This window comes from Neolamprologus brichardi, chromosome 9, assembly GCF_056152115.1.
Source record: "Neolamprologus brichardi isolate AB-2024 chromosome 9, ASM5615211v1, whole genome shotgun sequence".
Taxonomy (NCBI): Eukaryota; Metazoa; Chordata; class Actinopteri; order Cichliformes; family Cichlidae; genus Neolamprologus; species Neolamprologus brichardi.
The window spans coordinates 34415013-34438985 of record NC_142112.1 but is presented as its reverse complement, the minus strand read 5'-3'; the positions used below and the strand labels follow the sequence as shown (position 1 = coordinate 34438985).

General features: G+C 40.0%; 2 protein-coding genes across 2 annotated transcripts in view; both read right to left on the bottom strand.

Annotated features, from left to right (window-relative positions):
- The window catches only part of LOC148101526 (uncharacterized), a 190808-nt gene that overhangs the window by 4903 nt on the left and 161932 nt on the right, over positions 1-23973 (bottom strand). The gene's annotated exons all lie outside the window — the stretch shown is intronic.
- On the bottom strand, positions 8966-21154 carry LOC148101535 (uncharacterized). Its single transcript, XM_087846355.1, has 3 exons — positions 21001-21154; positions 9921-10517; positions 8966-9676 (listed from the first exon to the last, which is right to left on the bottom strand). Exons 1-3 carry the CDS (start codon positions 21016-21018, stop codon positions 8984-8986), a joined length of 1308 nt encoding a protein of 435 aa, XP_087702481.1. The 5' UTR covers positions 21019-21154; the 3' UTR covers positions 8966-8983.

Here is a 23973-nt window from a genome sequence, read left to right as displayed (position 1 = left end):
GAGCACCACTTCCTGCCATAAAGGACATCTACAGCGGTGTCTGAAAAGGGCTGGGAAAATCATCAAAGAGCCCAGTCACCCATCACATGGACTCTTCACCCTCCTGCCCTCTGGGAGGTGCTACAGGAGCCTCTGGACTAAGACCACCAGGTACCGGAACAGCTTCTTCCCCACCGCTGTCAGACTCCTGAACTCTGCCTCCTGACATCTGACCCATGTTAAACTCATGGACTGAACATACACACACCCACAACCACCTACACACACACACAATGGACAACTGTACCCTCAAACACACAATAATAACATGGACTGAACATACACACACCCACAACCACTAATGAGATTCGAAGTGCGTTTCTGAGATACCGACGAGGCCTCCCTTGCAAGTAAATCGATCAATCACTGTTGCCTTGTTTTTCTTTCATGGGAATAAGTCCTGGAGACAGCGGGGTCTGAGTTTAGACCCAACAGGTTCAGTGAAGAAAAATGTCTGATTGTAACCTGAGGGTTTTTTTTACATTAAGAAAAAGGCACCAAACATCAAATCAATTTAAGCCTAAACAGTAGCACATGAACGTAGAGCAGGGCGATATGACCAAAAATATTAACAGTGCAAATGCAAATTCCTCGGAGCAAATGTCGACCAATTTCCACTGGAAATGCCTTTTGGTTTAACTGTCAGCAAGAAATTTGCATTTGCACTGTTAAATTTTTATATAACGTCAATACACATAAAAAACAGCTGTTTGATTAAGTGAAAATACGTTGATGGGTTTTTTAATAAAGTTGTGGAGTTGTAAAGTATTTTGTCTAGTGTCAATTATATCGTCAGTTATATCATTATCGCAAATTTTCAAATGTATATCGTGAGGAATATTTTCGGTCATATCACCCTGCTCTGTCTGTCACCTTCTGTGTTGAGCACATTGTTTCCTCTGTAGTGGCTGAGCTGAGTCCAAGTAGCTGAAAATGTTCCTCTGCTGCTCCGTCAGACTCTTCTCCTCCTGCTGATCAGCTGGGACACAAAGCAGATCTTTGTTAGGCTCCACACTGCACTGAAGAGTCAAAGTGTCTCATATGTTCACCTGAGAAGTAAAAGAACACATTTTGTGCTTCCCGAGGTGGGCAACTTATTGGAAACAAACACAAAAGGGTTGAGCACCGATACAAAGTTTAGCAGTATAGCAGGAGAGACTGAGGCCTGTTATTAGAATCAAATGCCCAGTGGGCCAACACACCAATATATATATACACACACTCACACACACTATATATATATCTATATCTATCTATATCTATATCTATATATATATATATATATATATATATATATACATACATATATACATATATCTATATCTATCTATCTATCTATCTATCTATATATATATATATATATATATATATTGTGTGTGTGTGTGTGTATGTGGTGTTAAATAGGCCTATACTACTGCGCTTTGATGTCGCTGGTAAGGGTGAAACTCATTGTAAAACGTTTGAGAACCACTGCTACAGAACAATGGAGATTTCCGTTATATGGTAACACCTGCAACTCACGTGACGCCCAGAATTGTACAATACTGATGCTTGAGAGCGCGCGTCTCATGCAAGTATGTGTAGAGTGTTGAGCCCGTGATCAGTGGTGGGAAAAACAACTCATGAAACTTGACCTTTCCATACTCGTGGCTCACTTGCACATCTAATCTATTCGTTTGCACACTTACACACACCCAGCTGTGGTTTCCTGTTTTGCTGCACTCTGGAGAGCCTCGCCTTTAACGGTCTTCTCTCACAGAGAGCAACAGAAAACTTCATTCAGAAAAGTTCGAAAAACTCAAGATTGACTGAACTCAGTTCAAAAAAAGTTACCTTGGCACTTACCTTTAGATGTGAGAGGTAGTGATGGTCCGCTTGAAGCTGATGATAAGGTGCGTGTGTCAGAAAAATCAACACGCTGCTTCAGAAGCACTGTGTCGAGGCTTGATTCGTTTGGCCAGAGTCACATGATTAGTGACGTCTGAAGCTTCATTTAGAACGTACCTTTTTTTTTTTTTTTTTTTTTTAAAGTTTGACGAGCATCTTGACTTTTGGTCTTTGGATATTAACAGTCCTGGGTATGTGACTTCTTGTTTAACAGAAATGTCCCCTTTTAGATTTGTAATTGAAATAAGCAACCTTTTAAAGAAAGTATTTCACTGCCCCCACCAAAAGAAATATTCTGTGGCCCTTACGAACAATGAAGAAATGCAGATAGCATTTGCAGTGCAGCCTTTAATTGCTACAAATTCACATTTTTTAGATTTAGACATGAACCAGATACCTCAGAGAAATCACTAATAACACTAAGGGCTAGACGGATTTGATTTGCATTCTTCAAGAAGAGTGGTGTCATCAGCTAGCTGGCTGATGATGAGCTTCTTATCAGCTATGGTGATTCCTTGTAAAACAGGTCAAATCTTGGGGTGGAGTCTTAATCATTTTAACTGAGCTATTGCCATTCGTGTACAAGGTTTTGAAGCTTTACAGAAAAATTATCCAAAGCCAAATTTTTTCAAAGAGTGGAAAATAAATTGATGTTCAATTGTATCAAAAGCCTTTTAAAAGTCCAGGAAGAGAATGAAGCTATTGTCAGATACCAAATCAGAGTAATCAAGTAGATCCAAAACCAGTCTAATGTTATTAGAAATGTGTCTATTTCTCATAAAGCCTGATTGTGTCTTATCGATAATTGTATCCAAGAACTCTTTAATTCTGTTAGCAAGTACTAAAGCCATAACCTCATAGTCATTATTGACCAGACAGATGGGTCTCCAGTTATCAATAAGAAGTAAGTCTTTGTTTGGCTTTGGAATAAGTGTTATGAGACCCTGAGTAAGAGTAGGAGGGAGCGTGTTATTCTCTATACTTTCTATGAAAACCTGCAGTAAGAACGGAGCACTTCCTCTCCATGGCCTTATCAACATCCAATCTCCAGACTTCAGACTCTGCTCCTGAGGAGAAACAGAATCATCTGGCAGATCATTTGTTCTCATGACTTCTTTACTTTTAAACATTTTGAGCATCCAATCTGCTAATGTGCTCTCTCTTCTGCTTTTCTATCATCACTACAGAAGGCTAAAACTCTAAATGCTCTACCATATATAATCTCAAAGAGTCAGACCGTTCTCTGTTGGAGAAATCCTCATGTACATCTTAACTAGTTCTATACAGTCTAACCATGTCCTGCCTGTCTCTTCCATTGACTTCCTAAGTCTTAGCTTTACTGTGCCGTTAGTTCTCTCTACCAACCCTGCACTTTGTGGGCGATATGAACTAAGATGTTTTAGTGTTATCCATAGATGCTGTGCCATTAATCCAATCACTTGATTTACAAAGTGTGGACCATCATCACTATAAATGGTCTCCGGAATCCCGTGTTCTGGGATGATATTCTTACATATTGCTTTGGCAACCGAAGTGGCATCTGCTTCCCTAGTTGATTGATTGATTGATTGATTGATTGATATACCTTTATTAGTCCCACAAGGGGAAATTTCATGTTAAGGCTGCTGACCTATTGCACACAAGGGCGGCGCCATCTTACCCTCCAACCATACATACATTACAATAACAACATCACATGGGGAAGACAGGTCAGAGAGGTATAACAATGGAAAATGCACCACATGAGGAAAGATAAGGAGAAAAAAATAACTCCCCCCAGACTGAGCTCCAACAGGGAGATCAGTTTGAGAACAGAAAAAAAACACCTCTGCACATAGCACATGAAAAAGCTCCTAATACACCAAAGAAACACATGACAAGCAACAGGGACGGGTAAAGGGTGAGAGACAGTCAGTGTAGACAGTACATCTGGGCCTGCAGCCTATGTGCTGGTCTCCATGATCCACCGTCAGCATCAGAAGGGAATAAGTGTCGAAGGTGTTTGGAGGGGGAGGGGGGATGAGTGTACATCTGCATGTGTGTGTGTGTGTGTGTGTGTATGTCCAGACTTCAGCTGAGACAGTGTCCTTCGCCCTGCCAGGCTAAGTAAACAGTCTTCCAGCCAACCCAGGTGGCCTTGCATAGAATGGGAAGAACCCACTGCCCACTTTGCAAAAGGGCACACTATCACTAGACAATACTTATAGTTATTACAGTTGGACAGCTCTATAAAATCCATGTGAATAACTTGAAATGGCTGACTGGGTCTGGGGAATTTCCCTCTCTTAGGTCTCAAATTACCCCGAGAATTGTGCTTGCAACATATCATACATGACCTGCAAAATCTTTCAAAGGTATTAAATCCTAGAGTATGAAAATGTTGCACTACTGCTGCCCACGGCCCATGGCTCAAAATAGCAGCAGTCTTATACAATTTCTATGTATAATTAGAAATTGTATAAGACAATAACACCATCCTGCAAGCTCGCTCCTTCTGTAAGCCACAACCGTTTTTCCTGCAGTAGGTGAGTGGGCCTGCATGTCTGCCACTGCATCTTGTATAATAGGCAATGTCTGTTGATGTTGCACTGCTAAAATGTGAACACCATGTGCTCCTAAAGCTGCCTCTTTTGCGATCTTATCTGCAAAAGCATTCCCTAATGCAACTGGATCTTTCCCTCACATGTGTGCTGCACATTTACAAATGGCCATTCTACTGGGCAATATTATTGCTTCCAGTAGATTTTGCGGGAGTTTGGTGTGTTGTACAGGCTTCCCTGTAGAGGCTGTCACACCTCGTCTCACCCACTGCACTACAAAGTAATGTAATGTAGCAAATGCATATTGGCTATCAGTGTATATTGTCTCTCTGCAGCTTTACACCCTTCCGTTAAAGCTAGCATCTCTGCTGCTTAAGCAAATATGAAACATGCTAGTTGTCCTGCACAGTTAATTTTCTCACTATCTACTACAGTAAAACCTGTTTTAGCCTGTCCCTCTACTGTTGTAAAGCTCGAACCATCAACAAACCAAACCTTTCCCTCATCAAGTGGCACATCTGTTAAGTCATCCCTCGGCTTATACTCCTTCTCCACGTGCTCTCTACACTCATGAGAAGTGCCCTCTTCTTTCGTTGGCAAAAGGGTTGATGGATTCAGAATTGTGCACCATTTTATGGTTATGTGTGGTTGTAAGAGTAACAGTAACATTAAAGACAAGTGTCTTGCAGCTGACAGAAATGTAAGTTTAGTCTGCAGTAGTAGACATCTACCTCGTGTGGAACTAACAGTGTCAAAAGGGGAAATAAACTATTTCCTGAAACGTTGTACAGCTTAAGCTGCTGCACATACTGATCTCACTCATGGAGGTAAAGCACAAGAAACTAGAGCTAATCTTTTTAGGATAGTAAGTTACTGGCTTCACTTGTGGAAAAAGTGCTGTTAGTTATTTCACAGTCACCTGGCATTTGTGCTGTTCACAGAACCACAAGTCCATCGCTGGACCTCCTCTGCGCTGTCACTTTTGGAGCTTGGCACGCTCCCTCAGGTTCTCATGTTCCAACGCTGCGGACGATTTAAGGCAGAGCACGTCGTACACCTTAGTTGTCTTCGTCAACGTCAACGTCGAAATGCTTCCACTCCTTATGATTGTTTGCTGTGCAACGACTCCTACATACAATACATAGCTTTTTGTTCAATATTGATAGTTTAATAATTAGAAATCTACCCTCTGGATCTATAACTGTATCGAGTACTGTAAAATTAACATTTTTACGTATTAAAATTGCTACTCCCCTTTGTCTAGAATTATAACAGGCTGCAAACACATTAGGAAACTCAGGTGTTATAAGTTCGTTTAAACCTGTGACAGGTCTGTGAGTTTCTTGTAATAAAACAACATCTGCCTGTAGTTTTTTTTAGCTGGTTAAATATCTTTAACCTCTTTCCTCTGGTGCCAGCTCCATTTACATTCCATGTGAAAAACCTCAGTGTGCCCATAATTGTGTGTGTATGTCTAATGATGTACGCTGGGTGTTTCGTTTAGACAGGTGGAGAGAATGTGGAAACATCACTTATTTGTGTCACGGCAAGTGAGAAGAGCCGTGTGGAAGAAATTAAGGAGGGTCCAAACGCAGGCAGTCGTGAATGTGTGAAGGTGGTTTATTGAATAAACGGCAAAGGGAAAGTGGCAAACGAAGACAAACTAAACTATACTGGAAAACAACTGAACTACAGCGCAGAAACCAGAACATGAACATGAAGGAGGGCGAGCAGAGGCAGACGATGGTAGACAGCAGGGAACACACGGATGAAACATGGTGAATACACAGACGGACCAGCGACTACAAACACAAAAGACACGACTAAAATACACTCAGAGAAACACAGGGAGATTACACACAGGTGGGGGACACAGCTGGGAGTCATTAACGAGACGAGAGGTAAAACTGAACACACTCACATGAGACGCAGACCTTCACAATAAAACAGGAACAAGAAACCATCACACTAAGACGCAGACTCGACATTGAGAGACAGACAGAAAATGACACATGGAACTAGACCAATGCAAAGCAGACACAACCAAAGAACAAATCCTAAACACAAATAGACAGAAACATGAAACTCTAATAATAAACATCATAATCATTAACACAACAAGAAAACAATCCCTGATGCAAAATTAAACCAAAACATAATAAACTCAAAATACTGGGTGACAGTTTGTAAATAGAAAGAGAAAAAAAAGTGTGGTGAGAGGCTCCATAAGTCTGACTATGTGTGTGAATATTCACTAATATGAACAAGCGTGGCTTGCGTATGTGTCCTGTAAGTCTGTGCGCACTGTGAGGCTGTTGTAAATGTGCTGCCGTTGAGCGCATGTGTTTGCGTGATCGTGTTGTGTGAATATGCAGAAATAGAGGGTGTTGTTTGTAGGTGAGTGGGGAAGTAGGTGATCACAGCAGGGAAAGAAAAGAGAAAGAAAGAAACACGTGAACTGTGAGCGACAACAAAAAAAAGAAAAGAAACGGAAACATTCCAATTAAAGCAATGACGGAGGGTGACGGTGTTATATCTGCTATGACATCATACTGATATTACTAGGTTAAACCCATGTCAAAGGAGAGCGTGTGAGTGAATAAAAAAAGAGGGTAGCGGGTTCTTATCTGGAGTGCAGTCAATATAACCACGGAGTGGTGCCGGGGTCGCGGTAGAGCTGTCCGTCCACGTAGAGCCGGTCCACGGCGATGACAGCACGGGAGCCTCTCTGGATGAAGCTACGTCGAACTGGGAACAAGACCTTGCGTCGTTCCAGGATCTCTTTGGGGAACTGGTCATTCATGCTGAAGTCCGTTCCTTTCAGCTCCCTGCCGCGACTCTTCACCTGTTCCTTCTGTTTGAATTGACCAAATTTGGCCACAATAGGACGTGGTCTCCCGGTCCGCGACCTCACGCCCCCCAAGCAATGCACTCTATCGAAGTTGATGTTCTTTACGGTGTCCTCCAACAGCTTCAGGTGGATTTTGATGAAGCTTTTCACCGTTGCTGGCTGAACACCAGGGATTCTCTCAGAGATTTAAATTCCCGGTGTAAAATATCCACCAGGGACAGCCTCGCATCGAACCTGGACAATCGCTTGTCGATTGACTCCAAGATATCTGCAATGTCTTTGCCGGCAGAATTTGGATGCACAGAAATGCCTGAAAGCAGTGGAATAAATGAATAAAAAGATTTCAGATGATAAATTCAGGGGGTCCGTGTAGCCATCCATCCATTTTAACATTAATTAAAATAGAGTCATGCAAGACTCAAATGCAACGTCGAGAATAAAACACAGTGAGGCATGGTCAAAGAAAGACACTCTATAAGAAGTACCACGACATGAGCAAATGTATATAAGGAGATACTGTAGCAGAAAGGCAGCTTCACATCTTAGCCATGTTGGCGATGACTGGAACGAAAAAACAGACAAACAAGAGCTTTAAGCTTTTCTGCAAATACTTTTCATGTGTTTGTGTTTGCACGTATCTTTTATCTTCTTTGCTGTCAGACAGTTAAACACCAGCGAGGTTGCAGCTGAAAGAACATCAAACGAGAAATGTCTTTTAAACATTACTTTAATGAAATGCTCAATAATGATGAATCAGATTCTCCTGCGTCTTAAGAAAGTAAAAAAAAAACTAAAAGTAAACTTAATGAAAGTAAAAAAATGATGAAAACTAGCATATGTGGATAAATCTGGTATATTTACACAATGAATTCAATACGCATTCATATCTGACTCTGACGCTTCTTCTTTCATAAATGACTCATCATCATCATCTTTGTTTAGATGCAAGAAGAATCATATAGAAATGAAAAAGGTATAAATCTTCTGACCAAACCTGCTGGGACTGTGTGAGGTCCTGAGGCTAAGAGTAAGGATTTATCCACAGGAGAGCTGCGTTCTTACAAAACATCCCACTGTGTAAACCTGACATCTGTGGAACAGCTGAGCTGTATGATGTGTACAAGGACACAAAACATTATTTACCATCAGATCCCGAGCCCTCCATGTGTTGATCAAGAAACTGCTGCTGTGCTACATCCATAAATAATGAATAAATTAGGAGCTAAAGCTAAAAGGACAGTTTATTTGTACCATCTTCACGTGAACACATTCAAGAACATCACAGATGAAAGAAACATTAAAAACCTCCACACTACATAAAGCGAGAAAATTGTTTTTCTTTCAGGTGGTTTCAGAAAAAACTAAAACATCAAACAGCTCCAAGACTCTCTTTGAAAGAACTAAAAACCTTTATTCTCAGGGTCCAATCATGAGTGAACTCCCTGATGAAGCCTTGTGTGCTAAAACATGTCAGAGTTTTAAAGGTTAAACATGAGTTTCCAAAACGTTTTCCTGGAGAACAATGAACTATTTGACTGAGTTTCAATTATTTACAGACGAGCAAAACCAGGACAGAGAAAAAAGGACAAAACTGACTCAGTAAAATGACAGAAAATAAGATCCCATGTAAATCTGTATTATGTCGAAGTTCAGCCCAGCAACCAGTTCAGTTCAACGCAAGTTTAAATGATTCTATCTGAACTCTGTGGAGCCTGATCTCAAGCTTTTTGAGTCTGACACAGAAACCAGAGGATCTTTCTGTCTCTTCAGATTCACTGTGATCCAGTGATGGGAGTGATTTCAGCCCTGAGTGATCACGCTGATGTTTGCACAGAGCAGACAATGAAGTAAATGTTTTGGCACATTGGTAACAGTGAAACAGTTTATTAGTAACGTGGGATCGTTTGTGTTTGGAGTATGCACTGAGATTCCTGAAGCTCTTGTCACACTGGTCACAGCTGTAGTTTCCTTCCATGTGTGTATGTTCATGGCTGTTACGATGACCTGAACATGAGAAGCTTTTGTCACAGTGTCTGCACTTGTATGGTTTCTCTCCTGTGTGGACTCGTTTGTGTTTTTTAAGGTTACTTGCAGTGGTGAAGGATGACCCACACTGATCACAGAGGTGCTTTTTAACCCCACTGTGAAACAGTTCATGTTTTTTTAAGTCACCTGATGTGGTGAAGCTTCTCCCACATTCTTTGCAGTATTTCAGTTTGTCTCCAGTGTGTATACGTTGATGTCTTTTTAGGGTTTCTTGCCAACTGAAAGTTTTACCACAGAGGTCACAACGAAAGTCTTTCCCACCACCACAGTGATGACAGGGTTGAAAACTGGATCCATCTGTGTCACTCTGCTTCTAAACAAAGACACAAAGACAGTGTAAGTCAGTCCTTCAACATTTTTATTTGGCTGCAATAACTACAATACTACCACCATAATACTACAGTAATACTAAAATCATAACTGACATGAAAATCTGAATAATCACTCAGAGCTGCTTTTCCATGCAGTAGAATTGCTAACATGCTAACACAGTTTAATGAGCAGAGTTGTTCCAAACAGTCAGGCTAAAATGACAAGATAAAAATATAAATACATACCTCACAGTAACTGCACTTGTAGAGTCTCTTTCTGGTGTGGATCTGTTGGTGTCCTCTCAGGTAACGTGGAGATTTAAAAGTCTTCTCACACAGGTCACATTTATAAGGTCTCTCCTCAGTGTGGGTAAACATGTGTTCTTCTAATTGTTTGTCTGTTGTAAACTCTTTGCCACACTGTTCACAGCAGTACACATTATGTCTGGTGTGAATGCGTAGGTGTATATTTCGGCTTCCTCTCAGGCTGAAAGTTTTTCCACAGATGTCACAGCTGTATGCCTTAATTCCAGAGTGGGTAACTAGATGCCTCTGTAAGCTGCAACTGTGAGTAAAAGCTCTGCCACACTGATCACAGCTGTACGCTTTAACTCCACTGTGGATGAGTTGGTGTTGTTTTAGGGAAGGCTTCCTGGAAAAAGACTTTCCACACAAGTCACAGCTGAACGGTTTCTCTCCAGTGTGGATGACCTGATGACTTTTTAGTGAAGCCTTCAAAGTAAAATTCTTCCCACACTCGTCACAGCTGTATGTTTTCTCTCCCTTTCTTCTGTAAGGTTTGTCGGCCTCCTGAGAGCGCTGACTTCTCACTCCATGTTGGTCCTGCAGTGACAGAGATACAAACAGAGGCAGTGAGTGAAATGCAGTCGTGGAACAAACTCAACCTTCAAACTCCGTCCATTAACACTAGTTTTAAACCTGAAGGTGGAGTGTGGCACCAAACACCTTAAAGGTCTCTTATCCCCACCTGCTGGTAGTTCCAACACATTACATCCAAACTGGTGTTAAAAATAATTCATGACTGTTTAAACACTAAAATCATGCCCATCCCTCCTGATTGTACACACACACACACACACACACACACACACACACACACACACACACACACACACACACACACACACACACAGTTGTTGTTTGTAATACATATTTCTATATTTTTTATAGATTTATACATAATTATTCAGTGATAATAAATCCTATGTTTGTTTATTTGTTTATTCAAAAAGAACCCCATTAGCTTCCAGATGTTGCTCGTCGTCCGTCAAATACAATCACATAAAATATTATACAATAAAGTGGATTCAAGATATTCACATCATTTGGCTCTTACATCCACAGTGACGTTTCACAATTAAAATATAAGCAATCAATAATAACAATAATAATAATAATAATATCAATAACATTGAGGCATTTACACAAATTTCAAAAACAAACCATCTCTTACAATATTTACATCAACTAAAAGTTCTGTAAATCGGCTTTTAAATGTTCATTAAAGTTTTGAATAGTTGCTAATTCTCTTATTTTATAAGGCAATTTATTCCACTTGAAAGTTGCTCTAAATATAACAGTTTTACAAAAAGTTACTTTTAACTCGAGGATTTACTAAATTGCAGTTTGTTGAAAATTGTGTAATATCATTATGTATTTCATCTGGATACTGCAGCTGAGCAGAAATAAATATGGTGTGTTTAACAGTATTGCGTTCTTTATAACTACAAGTAAGCCATAAAATATTTTAGCCTGTACAGGAAGCCAAGAAAGTTGATAATGCATTTTATCGATATTAGTATTAGAGATGGCACGATGCCACTTTTTAATGTCCAATACCGATTCCGATATCATATGGATATCTGCCGATACCGATATGAATGCAATATAGCGTTTTTTGTAATCAATAAAACTGTTTTTTAAATAAATATCTTGCTGCATTTTGTATAAGTTCATACTCAAGTTTTAAAAACAAGACACTAAAGCTATTCCGTTATACCAAATGAGAACCTTTCCTCTACTCCCTCTTCACCCACGACTGCAGACCTGCCGATGGTTCTGACACCAACATTAAGTTTGCAGATAACACCACGGTGATTGGCCTCATCAGTGACAACGATCAGGCCTACAGGGAGGAGGTGGATCGTCTGGCTGAGTGGTGCGACACAAACAACCTGCTGCTTAACCCCGAGAAGACCAAGGAGCTCATCGTGGACTACAGGAGGAATGCTGACCCACATCCACCCATCTACATTAAGGGGACGGCTGTGGAGCGTGTGAGCAGCTTCAAGTTCCTTCGAGTCGACATCTCCGAGGATCTCATCTGGACGACCAACTGCTCCAAGCTGGTCAAGAAGGCTCACCAGCGCCTCTTCTTCTTGAGGACTCTGAGGAAGAACCACCTGTCCTCAGACATCCTGGAGAACTTCTATCGCTGCACCATCGAGATCATCCTGACCAACTGTATAACAGTCTGGTATGGGAACTGCTCTGCCTCAGACCGGAAGGCGTTGCAGAGGGTTGTGAAAACTGCCCAGCGCATCGCCGGAGCACCACTTCCTGCCATAAAGAACATCTACAGGAAGCGGTGTCTGAAAAGGGCTGGGAAAATCATCAAAGAGCCCAGTCCCCCATCACGTGGACTCTTCTGCCCTCTGGGAGGCGCTACAGGAGCCTCCGGACTAAGACCGCCAGGTACCGGAACAGCTTCTTCCCCACAGCTGTCAGACTCCTGAACTCTGCCTCCTGACATCTGACCCACGTTAAACTCATGGACTGAACATACACACACCCACCTACACACACACACAATGGACAACTGTACCCTCAAACACACAATAATAACATGGACTGAACCACTACTCACAACCACTAACACTTTATACAGCCTCTGTAGAAATTATACACATATCTCACTTATCTTAACTGCACCACTGTATAATTCTGTATAAATAATCATTCTGTAAAATACGTTAATTTTTAATTCTACAACTGTTTATAACGTGCATATTTCCCATTTCTGTATAGCTTTATATTATCTCATATTTCTGCATAGTTTTTTTTATTTCATATTATGTATAGTTTTTCATATTTATATCCTGTTCATAGCTTGTACTCACCACAGCCTGTACATACTTAGTAGTTATAGCATATTCCTAACATACTTTATACCGTGTACATCATAACATACCACAATAGACCCCAGAGCTCACAAAATCGCTAGCCCGACGTCCCGGGGCTAGCGATTTTGCCAGTCGGGCTACCAAAATCTATCTCTGCCCTGCCCGTCGGGCTGTCATAGGAGGAAAAATATATGTCAATGCTTTTGCATTCTTTCAGAAATGTAGCTGGGTAATTATGTCATTGGCATCGGTGAGCCACTGTCAATATGTGACATATTGAAATCGTGTTTGAATTTGCGCTTGTTTTTTGCTTTCACTTTGCAATCGCGCGAACTATGTATAGAGAGCGACAGCACTGATTGGTGAGTAATGATAATTTGCGCACCAATTCCTCTGATTGGTGCGCAATTAAGCAGCAAGCTTAAACATGTGAGAGGTTGATCGCGCAGAGAATCGCTGAGCGTTATGTGAGTGCGTGTGTAAATGGTAAATGGCCTGCATTTGTATAGCGCTTTTCTAGCCCATAAGGACCCCAAAGCGCTTCACACTAAATTCAGTCATTCACCCATTCACACACAGGTGATGGCAAGCTACATTGTAGCCACAGCTGCCCTGACAGAGGCGAGGGTGCCGGACACTGGCGCCACCGGGCCCTCTGACCACCACCAGTAGGCAAACGTGGGGTTAGTATCTTGCCCAAGGATATTTGGCATGCAGCCAGGAGGCAAGCTGGGATCGAACCACCGACCTTCTGATTAGTGGTTGACCTGCTCTGCCACCTGAGCTACAGCCACCCCAGCAATAAAAGCAGAAGGATATATATTTTAGTTCTGCTGAGCCAAATAAGACAGGTCAGGGTGAAGAAGTGACAGCCAAAGAAAAGCTTACCACAAAACGGAAAAGTTATGACAAATCAGACTATAAGGCAAAAAGAAAGTGCAGCTTTGTGGTTTCATGGACAAAAGAATTTCTGTGGCTGCAATATGACAAGCTAAATAACCAGGGGTGCACATAAGTGGTCCGTAGGTGCGCATTCGCTGTCAAAATAAAAAACGCGCACAAGATAAGAAGTTGCAACGCGTGTTTGCGTACATAGGATTTTCTGGAGGAGGACAGACATTTGTTTAGAACTCTTAAAGATATTGAAGAAGCTCCTTTAAGCAATTACTTTGGTGTTCCTCCACCTCCAAAGAAATGTCAGAAGGAGTTTGAACCACAAAAGAAGCGCGTATTCTCGGAAAAGTGGTTACAGGAGGTGAGCTGGCTTCAAATAAATGATGAACGCACAGAGATGTGGTGCAGAATGTGCTGTAAAAATCCCACTCTAGCGGACAAAAACACTGCCTTTTATATGGACGCAAACGTGCGTTGCAACTTCTTATCTGGTGCGCGTCTTTTATTTTGACAGCGAATGCGCACATGTGGACCACTTATGTGCATCCGTATAAATAACATAATGTTCTGCCGGGCGTGTTGTTGGTTTTCCCTCAATTTCTGAGTCGACAAGCGCCTTTGATACTGGGACCAATCATTTTAAGAAAGGCCCCCATTAGAACCCATGAGAAATGCAAGAAATGCATTATTGCTCAGTCTGCAATATCTTTCCCAGAACAAACACCAATTGCAAATAACATACTAAAAATAAACCTGAAAAATCAGTTTAAAACAGCGTACTATGTTGCAAAGAGTGAACTACCACTGGCACAATTAAGCAGTCTTTGCAAACTTCAAAAAGCAAATGGCCTAGATCTTGGTTCCTCTTGCCTCTTACCCGTGACTTCAGTAGAAATTTCAAATTCAGGATCTGACACAGACTGATTCATGTTCTACACAGTTCTTACAAGTTCATGGAAATTTCTGTTCAATTAGAACCAAGTATTTGAGTTGATGATTGTAATTTTTATACAATGTTGTAATTTGTGTTTCAACAATTTTTTGATTAATGTTTTGTTTCTGTTACAATATTATACTTTAATGTTTAATATTAAAGGAAACAAAACAGGAAACAAAACATCAATCAAAAAATTGCTCTTTTTTATTTGAGCTACTTAAATTTATTTTGGGCTACCAAAAATTGAAGAGTCTCTGCCCAAAGGGCTACCAGGGATTTTGAAATTTTGCGAGCCCTGGATCTATTTCTGTAATATACTTACATATCTATATTATTGCTAATATATATTGTAATATATCTATATCATGGCTAAAGCACTTCTGGATGGATGCAAACTGCATTTCGTTGCCCTGTACCTGTGACATGTGTAATGACAATAAAGTTGAATTCAATTCAATTCTATTCTATTCTATTCAAATATTTTATAGTTCAGCAACACACATCAATCTAATAAACTTAAACCTGCACCATCCTTCCTATTCTGGTATTTTAAAGAGTACTTAGCAGAAATATTAAACAACCTAACTAATAGAGTTGCCAACTCCCAGCAAAAATCTCCTAGAACCACCTCCGCCCTCCACCTCATGATGCTTAATCGACATAATCAACTTTAATTTAATGCATGTGTAAATCAAATGCACAGAAATTATCAATTATGTTTCTACAATAATTAAATAGATTCAACATCTTTCTTCAACAGAACTGCACACTGCACAGATGGTACCTTCCCAAAGGAAAAAGGACTATAGCTTACCAGTAGTGATGGGATTTCTGGCTCTTTTTAGAGAACCGGCTCTTTCGGCTCGGCTCACTAAAAAGAGCCGGCTCTTTCAGCTCCGAACCGGCTAATTAATTATTAACAATAATATAAAATTATGCAGAAAAGGAACTACTAATGTAAAAAAAAAAGTGGTTTTATTTCTATATGTTTATATATAAATATATACGGTTGCCCCTAGAGACAAAGCATGTACAAACTCCAAAACACATTTCTAGCGTTAACTGAACTTCCAAAACAGAGCTACCTAGATCACTTAAATTACACAATTGAAAGCATATGTGTATTGTTTGTGTATTTATACACAAGCACTCATATATATTCAAATAATTAAAAAAAAAAAGTTCATTTACCTGTTACCTGTTGCTGGCTTGTGTAGCCACTAGGTAACAAAAGCTCAACACTGCGCCTAGCATCCTGGAGCACTTCTGTCGTGTTTTGTACGTGCTTCTGAGTTTGTACGTGTTTCAGAGTTCGTACGCGTTTTGAAGTTTGTGCGTGCTTTGTCTCTGGGGGCCATGGTAAATATACTTTTATTTATTCACTCCACATAAAATGTAATAAATAAATCATATAACACGTAGTTGATGGCAAGATGGCGCCGATGTGTATGGCTTGCCGTCTGTTCCTCCAAGTTTCTGTTTTAATGTTTTTATTTTGTTATGATGTCGACTCCCTGCTGGTCTATGATCGCCAAGTTTTACTTGATCTTCGACTATCTCCCAATACACCGGTGCACCTGCTCCGTGTACCTGTGCCGTCTCTGCGGAAGCGGGGCCACCGTCGCGGCAAAAGGAGTGGGAGATTGGTGAAACTGAAGGCCTGTCTGGCGTTTGGTTGTGCTGTCCCTGGCATTGCCTGTCACCCCCCTTTTCCCTGGCATCTTCGTAGGCCGTCCTATGCGTGTCTGGTGCCGCTCACTGGCTCTGGGCTGTTCCCGCCCGGCCGCTCCCTGCCTCCCTGTCCACGGCGGCGCGGAGTGAGTAAGCAAAACCTGCGTTATGTTGCGCGAGCTTCTAAGTCTAGTGACTATTCAACTCCGGCCAAATTTGGCCTGGTAAACGCCAGATCGGTATCAAATAAGACTTTTATCCTTAAGGAATATTTTTTGTCACACTACTTGGACTTTCTCTGCTTAACTGAGACATGGATAACTGCTGGTGATTCCAGCGCCTTTGCAGAACTTTTGCCTTCAGACTGCTGCTATTTTAATGTCCCACGCAGATCTGGTCGAGGTGGAGGAGTAGCTACTATCTTCAGAGATCGCTACAAGTGCAAGCAGGTTTCATTGGAATTTTATTTTTCCAGTTTTGAACTGTTACTGTTTGAAATAGCCTGTTCTCCCCCCGTACTGTGCAGAATAATATACAGGGCTCCAAAATACAGTAAGGATTTTATAAAGGAATTTGCTGCATTTCTAACTGAAGTCACGATAAAATATGACTCCTTTCTTATTGTTGGGGATTTTAATATTCATGTGTGCTGTCCAGATAAGCCCATGGTTAAAGACTTTTTGAATCTTACTGATTCTTTTAATTTAGTTCGATGTGTGTCTGCACCCACGCAACAGGGTGGCCACACTCTCGATCTGGTTTTAGCGCACTCATTGCCTGTTTTTAATCTGAAAGTCTCCGATCCTGTTTTCTCTGACCATATGCCGGTTCTGTTTAACATCTCTTTATCTAGAAATGAATTCAGGAGGCATGTCCCTGCAAAGACATCTCGTTTGTTAAATTCTTCCACGGCAGCACAGTTCTCCACCTAACTTACAGGTCTCTTTACAAAGTTTAAGAGAGCACTGGGCCTTATATCAGCTTACAATAAAAGAAGCAAAGCGGAAACACTTTGCAAACATTATTATGGTGAATTATCAGAAACCTCATATATTGTTTAAGTCAATTGAAACTATTTTAAGCCCTCCCTCTGCTCTTAGTTTTGAGCCTTCACTTGAAATGTGTGGAAAGTTTCTGCACTTCTTTATAAACAAGGTAGCCTCGGCTAGGGCGCGGATTATTTTGCCCACATCCCCTCTGATCTTCCAATTTGCTCAGCTGTCTTTCAACAGTTTGAGTCGGTTACTCTTGCTCAGCTACAGGAGGTGGTGGATCATTTAAAGCCTGTAGGCCCACCTTATGATCCTATCCCTCCCCTTTTTCTGAAAGAAGTTTTTTCTACCATAGGTCCAACTATTTTAACCATTTTAAATAGCAGCCTTACTTCAGGTGTGGTTCCAAAGAATTTCAAAGATGCAATTGTGCAACCACTTCTTAAGAAACCTGGGCTAGATACAAACGCTGTTGAAAACTTTAGACCAATATCTAAGCTGCCCTTTTTATCTAAAGTCTTGGAAAAAATTGTATATGACCAATTGATCTCATACTTGAATGCACAATATGTTCAGGAGATTTTTCAATCTGGTTTTAAAGCAATGCATAGCACTGAATCAGCACTTTTAAGAATTTTTAATGATATATTTTTATCATGTGATTCTGGTGAAAGTGTCATTCTTATTTTACTCGAGTTAACTGCTGCATTTGACACTGTAGACCATGAAATTTTAATCTCGCGTTTGGAGCAGTGTGTCGGTATAACAGGTGTGGCTCTGAAATGGTTCAGGTCTTACTTAACAAATCGAACCTTTTCAGTTCACTTAGGAAACTGTGAGTCCTCCCGTGCTCCGCTGTCTCATGGAGTACCACAGGGTTCCATTCTGGGCCCTATCCTGTTTTCACTTTATTTACTTCCATTGGGCTCAATTCTTAGGAAACACGGACTCTCTTTTCACTTTTATGCAGATGACTGCCAGATTTATGTTCCTCTTAAAAAGAAAGATGGGTCGTCTGTAAATCGTTTGCAAACATGTCTGGAGGACGTCAAGTCGTGGTTGGCGCTAAACTTTCTTTGTTTTAATGATTCTAAAACTGAAGTAATGGTGTTCAGACCTGCCTCCACTGCTGTTCCGTGTGTTGATTGCAATCCCTGAAATCATTCTGTAAACCAGAGATTGTTAATCTGGGTTTTAAAATGGATCCTGAGCTTAAGCTTGAAAGCCAGATCGGGTTGGTTGTAAGGTCTAGTTTCTTTCATCTAAGGCAACTGGCCAAAATTAAGCACTTTCTTACGAGACAGCAATTTGAAACAGTAATCCACGCTTTTGTAACCGTTCGGCTGGATTACTGTAATTCTCTTTATTTTGGGGTGAGTCGATCTTCTGTTTTTCGACTGCAGTTAGTCCAGAATGCTGCTGCACGCCTTTTAACTGGCACTCGTAGATACGAGCATATCACCCCAGTTTTATATTCACTTCATTGACTGCCCGTGCATTTTAGGATCCATTTTAAGCTCCTTTTATTTGTTTTTAAATGTTTGTCCAATGCTGCCCCTCTGTACCTCTCTGAGCTTCTTCATCCATACATACCTTCCCGGTCCCTCAGGTCGGCAGACCAGCTCCTCCTGAGTGTGCCCAGGACTAATCGTAAGCTCAGAGGGGATCGGGCGTTTGCTGTGGCAGCACCAAAATTGTGGAATGAGTTGCCTTTACATGTTAGACAGGCACCTTCCTTATCTGTTTTTAAATCACGTCTTAAAACATATTTGTTTACCTTGGCTTTTAGCACAGCAGGACTTGTTGATGTCTCTTAATATGTTTTCTTATTAATTATATTATTTTTAATTTTAAGATATTTTATATGTAATTTAAACAGTTTCCTCTCTTATATTTGTAGCACTTTGGTCAACATTGTTGGATGTAAAGTGCGTTATAAATAAAGATGCTATGCTATGCTATGCTATATAATAGAAAAACCAACTATTCACAGTTCAACTTTTAACTATTTAAATTTTCAGGTTTTTCCTTTTAAAATTTTTTAAAGTGAAACAACACAAAACACTGCAAACCACAACACAATTAAATATAAATTAAAATATGAAAACAAAAAGAACATGCATATTCTCTGTCATATGGGCCTGCATGAAAAAACTTTCTGAATCCTTTATCATCTGCAACGGAAAATAGTTGTGGATGATTACTATACCTTTCCAATGTGACGTTGTTGTCCCTGGCTCTCTCTCTCTCTCTCTCTCTCTCCCTCCCTCCCGCTCTGTTCCTGTGCTACTGCCAGTGTGACTACTGCCCCTCCACCCTCCACCCAGCGCAAAGCACAAGGATCGCATGCGGAGTGAAGCGTAAAAAAGTGCGAGAGAGGGTGAGAGAAAGAAAAAAAAAAAACAACCCACGGCTCGCGATAAGGAGCCGGCTCGCGTTGTTCACGTCAAAGATCCAGCTCTAAGAGCCATTTTGTTCGCGACCGACCCATCACTACTTACCAGGGTGTAAATTAGACTTAATAGTTACCATATACAGTAATGAATTTCTATACATTTAATCAGATGACCACTTTGGTTGTAAGATTCAGATAATTATTTATTAAAAATTAGTCCTTTAAATGAAATAACAAAGAAAAGTATTTTTTGTGCCTCCCTTTTCTTGTTAATGCACTACCTGCCCCCTGGCAAAGCTTTGCTAGACCCGCCCCTGCACAGTTACCAGCTGTCAGCTACTTAGAAAACATGAGAGAAGAAGAGGCAGCTGCAGTTTAAGGACACAGACTAACTCCAGAGTCTTTTTTCCCCCATTCTAGCTGAAGTACGGGACAAATCGCTTCCTTTTCGCCTCAGTATGGAAGAGATTAAGATTAAAAATGCTGCGGTTTGGAAGCATGTAGTGAGGCTCCAAATGCTCCACCAGTTCGCCGACAGGTCTCGCAGACAACAGCCGCTCTATCGAGTGACACATACTTCTCTGATAAGCAAAGCTGGGTTACGCCAAGTAGCGCGTTTTGTGAGGCGACGATCGGTCCATTTTAATTAGTATAGTATGAACATCTAATCTAGACGCCTTATTCTGGACTAACTGAAGTCTGTTAATATCTGTCTTAACAGACGTAAACAAAGTGCGTTTCTGAGATACCGACAAGGCCTCCCTTGCAAGTAAATCGATCGATCGCTGTTGTCTTGTTTTTCTTTCATGGGAATAAGTCCTGGATACAGCGGGGTCTGAGTTTAGACCCAATAGGTTCAGTGAAGAAAAATGTCTGATTGTAACCTGAGGGTTTTTTTTACATTAAGAAAAAAGCACCAAACACCAAACCAATTTAAGCCTAGACAGTAATACATGAAAGTAGAGCAGGGCGATATGACCAAAAATATTAACAGTGCAAATGCAAATTCCTCGGCGCAAATGTGGCCAATTTCCATTGGAAATGCCTTTTGGTTAAACTGTCAGCAAGGAATTTGCATTTGCACTGTTAAATTTTTATATAACTTCAACACACATGAAAAACAGCTGTTTGTTTAAGTGAAAATACATTGATGGGACTTTTTGCACTAATAAAGTTGTGGAGTTAAGTATTTTGCCTAGTGTCAATTATATCGTCAGTTATATCATTATCGCAAATTTTCAAATGTATATCATGATAAATATTTTCGGTCATATCGCCCTGCTCTGTCTGTCACCTTCTGTGTTGAGCTCATTGTTTTCTCTGTAGTGGCTGAGCTGAGTCCAAGTAGCAGAAAATGTTCCTCTGCTGCTCCGTCAGACTCTTCTCCTCCTGCTGATCAGCTGTAACACAAAGCAGATCTTTGTTAGGCTCCACACTGCACTGAAGAGTCAAAGTGTCTCATATGTTCACCTGACAGGTAAAAGAACACACACACACATATATATACATACACACATATATACGTATGTATATATACACACGTATGTATATATACATATATATATATATATATGTATACGTATATATATAAGTGTATATATATATATATATATATATATAAATAAGTGTATATATATATAAGTGTATATATATATATATATATATATATATACACACACACACACACACACACACGTGTATATATATATATATATATATATATATATACACATACACACACACACACACACGTGTATATATATATATACGTGTGTATATATATATATATATATATATATATATATATATACACACGTGTGTATATATATATATATATATATATATATATATATATACACATACACACACACACGTGTACATGTGTATGTGTATATACACACATATATACATACATATACATATACATATACATATATACATAGATAGATAGATAGATAGATAGATAGATAGAGAGAGCCCTTTTGAATGTTGGCAAGTATGTGTATGTGGTGTTAAATAGGCCTATACTACTGTGCTTCGATGTCGCTAGTAAGGGTGAAACTTATTGTGAGACGTTTGAGAACCACTGCTGCAGAACAATGGAGATTTCCCTTATATGGTAACACCCTCAAATCACGTGACTCCCAGAATTGTACAATACTGATGCTTGAGAGCGCGCGTGTCATGTAAGTATGTGTAGAGTGTTGAGCGCGTGATCAGTGGTGAGAAAAACAACTCACGAAACTTGACCTTTCTATACTCGTGTCTCACTTGCACTTCTGAACTATTCGTTTGCACACTTACACACACCCAGCTGCTGCTTCCTGTTTTGCTACACTCTGGAGAGCCTCGCTTTTAACGGTCTTCTCTCACAGAGAGCAACAGAAAACTTCATTCAGAAAACGTCGAAAAACTCGAGATTGACTGAACTCAGTTCAAAGATACCTTGGCACTTACCTTTAGATGTGAGAGGTAGTGATGGTCCGCTTGAAGCTGACAATCCGGTGCTTGTGTCAGAAAAATCAACACGCTGCTTCAGAAGCACTGTGTCGAGGCTTGATTCGTTTTGCCAGAGTCACGCGATTACTGACGTCCGAAACTTCACTTAGAACGTACTTTTTTTTTTGTTTTTTTTTTAAGTTTGACAAGAATCTTGACTTTTGGTCTTTGGATATTAACAGTCCTGGGTATGTGACTTCTTGTTTAACAGAAATGTTACAGATAGCATTTGCAGTGCAGCCTTTAATTGCTAGAAATTCATATTTTTTTAGATTTAGACATAAACCAGATGCCTCAGAGAAATCACTAATAACACTAAGGGCTAGACGGATTTGATTTGCATTCTTCAAGAAGAGTGGTGTCATCAGCTAGCTGGCTGATGATGAGCTCCTTATCAGCTATGGTGATTCCTTGTAAAACAGGTCTTGGGGTGGAGTCTTAATCATTTTAATTGAGCTATTGCCATTCGTGTACAAGGTTTTGAAGCTTTACAGAAAAATTATCCAAAGCCCAATTTTTTTAAAAAAGTGGAAAATAAATTGATGTTCAATTGTATCAAAAGCCTTTTAAAATTCCAGGAAGAGAATGAAGCTATTGTCAGATACCAAATCAGAGTAATCAAGTAGATCCAAAACCAGTCTAATGTTATTAGAAATGTGTCTATTTCTCATTAAGCCTGATTGTGTCTCATCAATAATTGTATCCAAAAACTCTTTAATTCTGTTAGCAAGTACTAAAGCCATAATCTCATAGTCATTATTGAGCAGACAGATGGGTCTCCAATTATCAATAAGAAGTAAGTCTTTGTTTGGCTTTGGAATAAGTGTTATGAGACCCTGAGTAAGAGTAGGAGGGAGGGTGTTATTCTCTATACTTTCTATGAAAACCTGCAGTAAGAACGGAGCCAGGAGATTAGAAAATGATTTATAAAACTCTGCAGTTAAACCACCTGTGCCAGGAGATTTGTTGGCCTTAAGTGCAGAAATAGAATTACAAACTTCCTCCACAGTCAGAGGGCTGTCACAGTGACTTCTATCTTCCACAACAATAGTTTTTAGGTTTTTAATATTATTGAGAATCAGTGTTGAGACATCCTCATTATATTTTGAGTTGTACAGTTTAGTACAGAATTTGGCACAGGAATTTGAAATTTCTCTAGGATTGTTAGAGACAATGCCATTAATATTTAGTTGATTTTGGATCAGTATTTTTCAAGCAGAATTCAAAGCAGAATTTTGTTCTCCCTCCTCCAGCCACCTCTTCCTGGATCTTACAAAAGCATCCTCAGCCTTGTGTCGATATAAACCGTCCAATTTATTTTGAAGGTCTAGTAAAATTAATTTATCTTCCTCTGAGATTTCTTCTTTCCTTATCACTTCTTCCTCTTCAGCTTTCTTCGATTTAGTAATTTGACTCCCATATCTTCTCAAGAATTTGCATGCTTCAAATTTAAAAAGTTCCCTATTGGTACAAAAGGACTTCTCTCTGTTAGCTTTATTCCAATAATGAGCCATTAATTTATTAATCTGCGTGTTAACCATTTTATCTTTTAGTAAGGAGTTATTTAACTTCCATTAAGAGAATTTATAAGTTATATTATCCAGTGTGAGCATTTGGATGTTAATGTAAATTGCTCTATGATCAGTGAGTGGGTGGCAAGTATATTAACAGTAATATTATCTTTATCAATGCAGTCAGAAACAAGCCAGAAGTCAATACGTGATTGCACAGTGCTTTACATGATACACAAGTCCCCCCCAAAATAGGT